This window comes from Salvelinus alpinus, chromosome 6 (assembly GCF_045679555.1).
Source record: "Salvelinus alpinus chromosome 6, SLU_Salpinus.1, whole genome shotgun sequence".
Classification (NCBI taxonomy): domain Eukaryota; kingdom Metazoa; phylum Chordata; class Actinopteri; order Salmoniformes; family Salmonidae; genus Salvelinus; species Salvelinus alpinus.
This window is the reverse complement of record NC_092091.1, coordinates 63,134,935-63,145,895: the sequence shown is the minus strand read 5'-3', so window position 1 is coordinate 63,145,895 and position 10,961 is coordinate 63,134,935. Positions and strand designations below refer to the sequence as shown.

Sequence of the window (10,961 nt, the reverse complement as noted above, 5' to 3'; positions counted from 1 at the left end):
TGCATTAATGCTGGGACCGTGAGACTGAGAAAACGCTTCTATCTCGAAGCCATCAGACTGATAAACAGTCACCACTTGCCTTAGTCACTGTTCTAGCCGGCCCCCACCCGGTACTCTACCCTGCACCTTAGAAACTGCTGCCCTATGTACATAGACATTGAACACTGGTCACTTTAATAATGTTTACATTCAGATTTTTTTTGTCATCACCCATCTACACACAATACCCCATAATGGCAAAGTGAAAACATGTCTAGACATTTTTGCTAATTTACTGAAAATGACATACAGAAACATTTAATTTACACACCACTGAGTCAGAACTTTGTAGAAGCACCTTTGGCAGTGATTATAGCTCTGAGTCTTTCTGGGTAAGTCTCTAAGCTTCCCACACCTGGATTGTGCAACATGTGCCCATTATTCTTTTTAAAATTCTTCAAGCTCATTCAAATTGGTTGATGATCATTGCTATACAACCATTTTCAGGTCTTGCCATAGATTTTAAAGTAGATTTAAGTTAAAATTGTAACTCGGCCACTCAGGAACATTCACTGTCTTCTTGGTAAGCAACTCCAGTGTTAATTTGGCCATGTGTTTTAGGTTATTGTCCTGCTGATAGGTGATTTCAGACTGGACCAGCAGACTGAACCAGGTTTTCTAGGATTTTTTCTGTGCTTAGCTCCATTCCATTTTTATCCTGAAAAACTCCCGTGTCCTTAATGGTTACAAGTATACTTGAAAATATGGAGAGTGGTACTCCGTAATGTGTTGTATTGGATTTACCCCAAACATAACACTTTGTATTGAGGACAAAAAGTTAATTGCTTTCCCATTATTAATTTTTACAGTAATACTTAAATACCTTGTTGGAAACAGGATGCATGTTTTGGAATATTTATATTCTGTAGAGGCTTCCTTCTTTTCACTCTGTTAATTAGGTTAGTACTGTGGAGTAACTACAATGTTGTTGATCCATCCTCAGTTTTCTCCTATCACAGCCATTAAACTCTGTAACTGTTTTAAAGTCACCATGGTGAAATCCCTGAGCTGCTCAAAGGGATATTCAATGTCTGCTTTTGTTTACCTATCTACCAATAGGTGCCCTTCTTTGCGGGGCATTGGAAAATCTCCCTGGTCTTTGTGGGTGACTGTTTGAAATTCAGTGCTCGACTGAGGGACCTTACAATTATCTGTATGTGTGGGATACAGAGATGAGGTAGTAATTCAAAAATCCATTCAACTTATTTTGCAAGTTTTTACACCTGAACTTATTTATGCTTGCCATAACAAAGGGGTTGAATACTTATTGACTCAAGACATTTCATATTTTCATTTTGGATTAATCTGTAAACATTTAAGAACATGATTCCACTTTGAAATTATGGGATGGTGTGTAGGCCAGTGACAAAAAATCTCAATTGAATCAATTTTAAATACAGGCTGTAACAACAAAATGTGAAAAAGTCAAGTGGTGTGAATACTTTGAAGGCACTGTGTATTTAAATGATATTGAAATCAATATCAAGCCATGGCTGTCATTTTTGCCTTGATATATTTCATGATGTGTAGCCTAACAGGTGAGGTGCCAAATCTAGATTCAGTGCATTATTATAGGATCAAATAAAATAACATTGTATTGGTCATGTACACATTTTTCAGATGATATCCCAGGTGCAGCAAAATGCTTCTGTTTCTAGCTCCAACAGTGCAGGAATAGCTAACAATACACACACACAAATAATTAAGAAATTAAGGGTAAGCATTAGAATAAGCCGCCTCAATATTTGCCGCCATTGGTGATCTCTCTCTTGTAGTTTTTTGTTGAATAATTATAATATGGTAAGATTTGAATGGAGAAAGCTGATCTGAGAGCAGGGCTGCCTTTTATTTCGATCATATCAGTATCGACATGCCTCCCGACGCTCTTAGTGAACGTTCTCTCTGCTTGGTGTTTTGGGAAAAATATCATATTTACACTTGTTGTAGTCCATTTTGACACTTGAATAACTGTTTCTGACTTATATAGATGCCACATAGGCCGTTTTTCAAAGGGATCCGTTGCTTTTTTAAAGGCAGTCGCTCTTTAAGAGAATATGGTAGCTCCCACTGGGCACAGACGTCAATTCAACGTCTATTCCACACCGGTTCAATGTAATTTCATTGAAATTACGTGGAAACTACGTTGATTCAACCAATGTGTGCCCAGTCTGGTAGGAAGGCTCACACTAGAGTTGGACCCGTCCCAAAATGGACCTGGTGCTTTCCCACCTGGATCAGATATCTATACATTATTTTTTTTTATATAATACATGTTTTAAAACCCGTTCCAAACGGACCCAAGGACAACTAAACCTGTTCGGAACTGGTCGGATCCTGACCCGGTCCAATCCAAGTGAGGGAAGCAGCAGATTTGTATTTATTTTTATGCTACTTTATTAACCGACTGATGAAGCGTGAGCGGAGGGAGAGAGAGGTGCCGCTCTAGAGAGAGAGGAGATTACTGTGAGCAGGGAGGGAGAGATGGCAACCAAGCCGACTCGCGCTAATGGAGCGTTCAAGACAACTGGGAACTCTGAAAAATACGAGGTCAAGTCAGGATGTCCGTGCTCTTTAGGTCAGAAAGTCTGAGCTCTTGAAAGAGGCCTGAGTTCCTGAGTTGGAAAACTATTTTTCCCAATTGGAGCTAGTTTTTTTTCAGAGTTCCTAGTTGTCTTGAACACATTGAAGTCGGAAGTCTCTGATTTCCAAGTTCCTAGTTGTTTTGAACGTGGCATTATAGCTAGGTTATTTATCATCATATGATTATGTAGTACCTGTCTTGACTGCATCAAACTGGGAGAAGTTAGCTAGCTAGGCAAATTTAGGCTCCAGTGCGTACTTTCTCATCCTACAGAGACAAATAACTCCATTCAGAACATTAAGTAGAAACCTACCTGTTGGCTCTTGGTCGTTGTAGCCTATCCTTCTCCTTTAACTTTAATTCCATCTTCCATTGATTAGATATATCTTCACTTTTGCCAGACAGAGGCTCTGACTGTAGCCTATTGCCGCTTTGATGACTTATGATTTGCCAACAACAACAAGCTACATGTGCCACGCTCCACTCTCGTGGAAAGCAAGAACAGCAGCATCAATTATAAAAATCCTCCCTCTACTGCAGCAGTCGCATTCAGATATGTACGGCCCTTCCGGACAAGTCAGTTAAAAATTACACATACCCCAGACCCTTGACAATCAGATCCGACCCAGACCTGTGACATTATTTGAGAATTCTTGATCCGGACATGCTCGGTCCAGAATCTGGTTTTGGGTATTCAGGCAAAGGTGGATCTGTGATGACCTCTAGCTCACTCTCCAGTACAGTAGGTGGCGATGTATGTCCGTTTCAGTTGGTTGTGATCCGCCAATACAACTATGAAGAAGAAGTGAACAGTTGTTGCTGGAGATCAGAAGTGTCTGGTGAGAGAAAGACAGGTTGAGGTTGCCAAGATCAGAGTAGTACAGAAGGTGTGGTATGCTGAGGCAGTGAAGAGAGTAGTAGATGCAGATTGGTCCAGGTAGAGGGAGACTAACAGGATCCCTATGAGTAGGCCGAGGCCAATAGAGAGTGATAGAATAACATGTACTTCAGTAAGGTTGAATTCTCAGTGTTCATAGCCATGGTTATCAACTGTGCCGCAGAAATGGAACGTGGTGGAAAATGGCTGTGGTGGTGGCAGCTGCTGAGAAGTACTTGGGTGTAAGCGATTTTCGATCTTATTGCAGAAGAGTTACAAGTTGTGTTGAGGGATAGTGCAGCGCCTAGATCTTCTGCACAGATTCTGTCACACCTGGGCCCTGACAGTAAATCTCAGTAAGACAAAAATAATGGTGTTCCAAAAAAGGTCCAGTTGCTAGGTCCACAAATACACATTCCATCTAGACACCGTTGCCCTAGAGCACACAAAAAAACTATACATATCTCGGCCTAAACATCAGCGCCACATGTAACTTCCACAAAGCTGTGAACGATCTGAGAGACAAGGCAAGAAGGGCCTTCTATGCCATCAAAAGGAACATAACATTTGACATACCAATTAGGATCTGGCAAAAAATACTTGAATCAGTGATAGAACCCTTTGCCCTTTATGATTGTCAGGTCTGGGGTCCGCTCACCAACCAAGAATTCACAAAATGGGACAAACACCAAATTGAGAAACTCTGCATGCAGAATTCTGCAAAATATCCTCTGCGTACAACGTAAAACCCCAATAATGCACGCAGAGCAGAATTAGGACGATACCCGCTAATTATCAAAATCCAGAATATTTAATTCTACAACCACTTAAAAGGAAGCTATTCCAAATCTTCCATAACAAAGCCATCACCTACAGAGAGATGAACTTGGAGAAGAGTCCCCTAAGCAGGCTGGTCCTGGGACTCTGTTCACAAATAGACCCCAGTGAGCCCCAGGACAACACAATTAGACCCAACAAAATCATGAGACAACGAAAAGATAATTACTTGACACATTGGAAAGAATTAACAAAACAACAGCGCAAACTAGAATGCTATTTGGCCCTAAACAGAGTACACAGTGGCAGAATACCTGATGACTCTGACTGACCCAAAATGAAGGAAAGCTTTGACTTTGTACAGACTCAGTGAGCGTAGCCTTGCTATTGAGAATGTTCGTCGTAGGCAGACCTGGCTCTCAATAGAAGACAGGCTATGTGCACACTGCTCACAAAATGAGGTGGAAACTGAGTTGCATTTCCTAACCTCCTGCCAAATGTATGACCATATTAAAGACACACATTTCCCTAAGATTACACAGACCCACAAAGAATTTGAAAACCACATCCAATTTTGATAAACTCTCATATCTATTGGGTGAAATACCACAGTGTGCAATCACAGCAGCAAGATGTGTGACCTGTTGCCAAAAGAAAAGGGCAACCAGTGAAGAACAAACACCATTGTAAATACAACCCATATTTATGTTTATTTATTTCCCCCTTTATTACTTTAACTAGTTGCACATCGTTACAACACTGATGGGGCCAAGTAGCTAGTGGAATAGTGGTGAGGTTTTTTACTGGGTCTAGGATTAATTAGTAGGGCAAATTTTCTATGAAGTGCAATGAGCTCGCACTCCAGAACAGTAGGTGGAAACATACAGCTAGATAGAGGAATACATGAATAGCGGAGGCCGTAACCGGCAGACGTGACATTTTGGGGAGAGCTTTTGCAGAGACGGGGATGGTGGTTGGAAGAGCGCGCTTGTTTGAAATTGAAAAGTGTCGCGGTAGCTTTTGATAAAGAATAACATCAAGACGAAGCAGCTGCTTTATAAGTGTGATGCACTGTTGAGAAATACATCCCGAGGGGTGTGTGCTGATTGTGACAGCCGGTTAAATGGCGTCCCTTGAGAAGGCAAGAACAAGATGTATGTCAGGAGAAGTGCAGTATTATCATAAAGAGACGTATACTTGGAATACAGAGGGGAAAAAGAGAGGCAGAGGAGGTCTGAGAGAGAGAGGGAGGAAGACGGTGAGCTTGAGTCAGTTAAAAATGGCTGGAAAAAGAGAGATGGTTTGTTAAAGGAGAATGGTAGAACGTGTAAGCAGAGTGAGCTGAAGAGAATGAGGGCGAAGTATTGGAGGTGGTAGGTGTGGTGAAGTTCTCAGAGCCCGAGGCTTGCACCGAGGGTCAGGATAAAGATGAGCCTGTGACAGTAGGAGTGAAGTTTTTGTAAAAAGTGGACCCTTGCCTTTTGGTTGATCGATTTGTGGTTTCAGGGTGGGTGAAAACAGAGTTGGGTACAGTGGAATCGGTGAGGGTAACCAGAAGTGGTCTTGTGATAGTTGTTTGTGTTTCTGCTGGTCAGAGGGAGAAGGCGCTCGGCGTTAAACGAATGGGGGCAAGAAATGTGAATTGTTTTCCTCTCAAGAAAAGAGAGCCATTGAAAGGAGTGATTGCTGGGGAAGCAGTAAATGTAAAAGTTGACCAACTGAAGGGGAAGATTCCCGGTGTTTGTGGTGCTTGTCGTTTGGTGCGACGCAGATAGGGGGGTGAGAGTGGTGAAACAGCAGAGTCATTGTCTGTTCTTTTGAGTTTTGATGATGAGTCTTTGCCCGACAAAGTGATGTTAGTTATCCCGTACAGGCTTTTGTGCGATATACATTATGTTGTTACAGGTGTCAAGCTTATGGGCATGTGGCAGCAGTGTGTTGGAGGGAGATTCCTAGGTGTGAGAAGTGTGCAGAAGGGCATGAGACAAAGGAATGTGTAGCATTGGGGAAAGTAGTGGTATGTGTTACCTGTAGGGATGCCCATGGGGCTGGGGGTCAGAAATGTCCCGTGTGAGAGAGGCAGGTTGAGGTTGTTTCCAGGGTTAGAGTAGTGCAGAAGTTGTCATATGCTGAGGCAGTGAAGAAAGTAGAGGAAGATGGGTCAAGGGGGAGGGATCCTGAGAGGAGTGATGTGAGTAGTAGATATGTACCAATACAGAGGGATAGGCCAACAAGTGATATGTTTCAGTAAGAATGGATTTTTAGCATTTATAGCAATGGTTATCAACTGTACTGCAGGGATAGAACGTAACTTGCAGAAATTGAGGTTGTGGTGGCAGCTGCAGAGATGTATTTGGGTGTGCGAGACTTGACATCAGAAGAGTTACAGGGTGTGTTGAGTGGTGATGTCCCATCCTTTCAGGTTGTTGACATGAGGTAGGACTAAATAGATTTAAGTAGTGGATTAGGGTGGTGTTATTTTAATTTAATTTACTTGTAGAATTTTTTGTGAATGTAGTGTTAGATGGTGGGGTATTTTTTTTATTTTTTCAAGCAAAGTATAAGGAGTTGTACTCCAGTCTAGGAGGTGGCGGTTATACAACATATTGGGCTCCCGAGTGGCACAGCGGTCTAAGGCATTGCATCTCAGTGCAAGAGGCATCACTACCTGGTTTGAATCCAGTCTGTATCATATCCGGCCGTGATTGGGAGTCCCATAAGGCGGCGCACAATTGGCCCAGCGTTGTCCGGGTTTGGCCGAAGTAGGCCGTCATTGTAAATAAGAATTTGTTCTCAACTGACTTGCCTAGTTAAATAAAGGTTACATTTTAAATGTTTAAAAAATATTGGATGCCAACCGCTGTTAAACCTCATCGAAGAAGGAGAGGCCGTGAATGGCCTCACACTCCAGTACAGTAGGTGGCGTTGTATGCACGTTACGGTTGCGATCCGCAAATACAAATTTAGAGAAGGAGAAGTGAACCGTGACCAAGAGTCATTTCCACGTTAGCTTTTTGTGTTGTTATTTAGACGCTTATTAATACTCTGGAACTCAAACTATGACTAATTTAATTGTACAACATCACACGTTTACCTCAGGTATTCTTTAATTCGCATTGGAGACAGGACTTGGTTGATATACGTTATCTAGGTAACGTTAACTAGCTGCTAACATGGCTAACTGTATGGTTTTTCACACTCAAATAGCCTCCATCATGGAGGTGCTAGCGAATGCCGCCGTGGCAGAGATCTGTAAACTCGTAGACGACGACTATGCAGTGTTTCGTTTGGAAATAACTCAAAGCCAGAAAGAAAACAGGGGATTGCGGAGGAAACTACAGCAACTGGAACTGAAGGTGGCACGGGAGCGCGTCCTCGCCAGTCGTCCCAGTAGTGTCAAGATCCTCGACCGACACAGAGGAATGGCAAGAGGTACATTTTGCTGGAGGCTGGCCTGTCGCCCGGTTCTCCTCTGCGCGTGTGTGACCTTAGATGCGTTAACCCCTATGGTTAACCAGAATTTGGTCTTGTTTAGTTTTTGGACAGTATGCAATAATTCCTCTGATTACTTATCCATCATATTCTAACCAGATTCTTGATTTACTGCATTTCCTATTATTTACTCATCGAAAAAAATATGATGCATGAAACATCTCAAAATAGTATATCAAGAAGTTATGCTAAGTGTTATTTTACATCCCTGCCAATACCCATACTTGTGTACTAAATAGTATGCAAAAAAGAAAATAGTACTACGAATGCGTCATCTAAAGAGCGATTGACTTCCGCCATTCGTTTATTTTGATACAACGCGTCAATTTATGATTATCAGCTGTTGTCAAACACTTGAGTCAGAAAAGACGAGTGAATTATACTAGTTAAAACGCCAAAATAACTATACAGTTTAAGTATGTAGTATGCTAGTATTGGTATTCAGACACGGCCAGTGTCAATAGACCTTTGAGTATTGACAGTTGTTAACCTAATCACTTATTTTCCACCCAATCACTCTCTCAGGTGAAGGACATCTCGCTGGAGGCCACAGGAGCTTTGTAAAGCCAGCAGGACGCAATACACGGAGAGATGACCAACCAATCACTGTTGATGAGGGGAGTGGAACCTCAACCCATCATGTTATTGTGATAGAGGTTAGTGTAATTGTGTTGCATAAAGTGTTACTTTGTACAGCTTGTCAAATGTGGCTCGTTTATTTCAGAAAGGCTTCCCTCAGCTATTCACTTCCTTACACGTACATCCTTATTTATCTGTCATAGGGGACCTTGTGAGACTTCCCTATGACATTGTTATCCTATTCAAATCATATACTGGTAAGAACCTTCTCTTCTTGTGTCAGTCTACAGATGCAGAGGATGCAGGGCCTGGGGTCAAGCTGGAGAGGTCTGAAGGAGAGGACCCAGGGCAAAGCACAGACATCCAGACTGGAGCAGCGGCTGGAGTGGTGCCCCCTGTAGCCACGGAGGACCCCACCACGCCGCCCAGAACCCGACGCAGCATCACGGACGTCAGTGGAACGCCGAATGCTGTCCTCAAGTCCGTGACAGACGCTGAGACCTCAACTGTAGCACACAGGCTTTTACACACAGGATCTGACGACAGATCTGATCCAGAGAGACTGGGGCCACTGGGCTGTCCTCCTGCTCCTGGCACAGAGTATTTACCGGTATTTCACCAGAGCCAGAAGATGGTTAATTCCTGTGGAAATACTGATGGTGATGCGTTAGACTCTGGGGGTGATGATCTGTCTTGTTTTTACACTACAGAGATGGACTCTGGCAACATATCCTTGGGTTTAGAGACACCGACTGATCTGTCAAGAGGGGACTGGAACCAGTACAATAGTAGTGTATACTCTGAAGGGTGCCTAGATAAGAAAGGCGAGGTTATAGCGGTAGATGACGTGACTGTGAAAGTGGAGGGCGACACTCCTCTTATATGGAATGCAGATGAGACTCACTTAGGAGAAGGACACTCACAAGATTTCTTAGATTACAGGGAAAGCTTAGAGACAAATCCAAATGTCTCGAGCCACTCCCCTGTACAGACGCTCAGGGATCGTGCCCCAGTGTCCACAACGAAGGGGCCTTCCGATTCACACGGCCGTGTCTTTTTCGATCAGATATTGAACTCAAACGACAGGGCTAGAGCCCATGCTCAGAGAGGGGGAGCCACATCAGGCAATAATAAAGAGAAACGGTTCCTCTGCATGTTCTGTAACAAAGGCTTCAGCTGCCTCCAGAAAGTGGAGATCCACCAGAGGGTCCACACAGGGGTGAAACCCTTCAGCTGTACCCAGTGTGATATGCGCTTCGCTGAGGCTGGCAGCCTGAAGAGGCACCAGAGGGTCCACACAGGGGAGAAACCCTACAGCTGCCCCCAGTGTCACATGCGCTTCACCCAGGCTGGCAGCCTGAAGAGGCACCTGAAGGTCCACGTGGGAGAAAGGCTGTTCGTCTGAGGTTCTCAGAGAGGAGCTACCTCAGGATACCCCAGCAGAAAAACTAAAAATCCTTCTTTAACCTGTCTCCTCCTCTCCATCTACAATGATTGAAGTGGGGTTAACAGGTGACATCAATAAGAGATCATAGCTTACACCTGGATTTACCTGGTCAGTCTGTCATGGAAAGAGCAGGTGTTAATGTTTTGTACACTCAGTGTATAAAGCACATATAAACCTAAAAAGTCTGTTACATATTGTGTTTGTACTGTGTAGGCTAGATGATGTTCACAAATGCCTATTTCATTACATTCATTGAACTGCTTTCCCAAGACACTTTTAATGAGGAAATGAATGCAATTTATCAAGTTCATGCGGATTTTTAGTTGAGATGTGTATGTGTGGTTTTCATATGGTCTATTTAACACATGTTTAATAAACATAAAATTGTACTTTAAGGCTATCATTGAGAATTTCTTTAGTATACATCACATCTGATTTCACCCTATTCTGCATTAACAGAACTTTATAACCAATATACACTTACTAAATATACCTATACGTACCCACACACTAACAAACACTTACTGTACATGTCAAAATAGTTTAGTCATGTTTGTCTGACTTTTGACTTATCAAAACTGACTTATTTTTACCCACAAAATCATATTTATGTCCAGCATGATGGGTTTAACAACAATGAAGTCATTCTGTAACTACAGTATAGAACTCAAACATAGTGGGGATGGGTAAACAGTCCGGGGCCATACATGCAAAACATTTGAAGAATGTTCAGACTAAGCATCAGGCAATGTTCCAACAGCACCCATAACAGAAGTATAACAGCATGTATCGATAATCAAAGCAACTACATCTTGTATTTTACTGACTGATCAAATTGCTTTCTATGTAGAGTGTCTAGCTCCATGTAATTGTCACAGATTGTGGCAAGGGTTCCAATCTCACATTTGGTTTTTTTCCCCCCTTTTGAAATGCAGAATTACATTTGTGTGTTTAGAAGGGACGTAGCTTAGAGCTTGAAAATGAAGATTTTAAGAATGATTTTAATTTCTTCACCCTTGCAGACAAACACTGCTATGACCTAATAATCATATTACATAGGCTATATTATATGGATGTGTACACCTAAATGTAGCCCTACAATGTTTTATATGCATTTTTATAATCATCTACTTCGTCACATGTGTTATTTGACTTGAGGATGAGCATTA

General features: G+C 42.4%; 1 protein-coding gene across 1 annotated transcript; it reads left to right on the top strand.

Moving 5' to 3' along the window:
- Window positions 1-7,188: 7,188 nt before the first annotated feature.
- On the top strand, window positions 7,189-10,187 carry LOC139577714 (uncharacterized). The gene is made up of 3 exons (XM_071404901.1): window positions 7,189-7,706; window positions 8,292-8,422; window positions 8,629-10,187. Exons 1-3 carry the CDS (start codon window positions 7,448-7,450, stop codon window positions 9,748-9,750), a joined length of 1,512 nt encoding a protein of 503 aa, XP_071261002.1. The 5' UTR covers window positions 7,189-7,447; the 3' UTR covers window positions 9,751-10,187.
- Window positions 10,188-10,961: the final 774 nt, after the last annotated feature.

What these genes read in the sequence shown, in the direction of transcription:
- LOC139577714 (XM_071404901.1), top strand. Translation starts at nt 7,448, where the DNA reads ATGGCTAACTGTATGGTTTTTCACACTCAAATAGCCTCCATCATGGAG. An exon ending in ACACAGAGGAATGGCAAGAG is followed by an intron (nt 7,707 to 8,291) that starts GTACATTTTGCT and finishes TCACTCTCTCAG; the next exon opens with GTGAAGGACATCTCGCTGGA. An exon ending in ATCATGTTATTGTGATAGAG is followed by an intron (nt 8,423 to 8,628) that starts GTTAGTGTAATT and finishes TTCTTGTGTCAG; the next exon opens with TCTACAGATGCAGAGGATGC.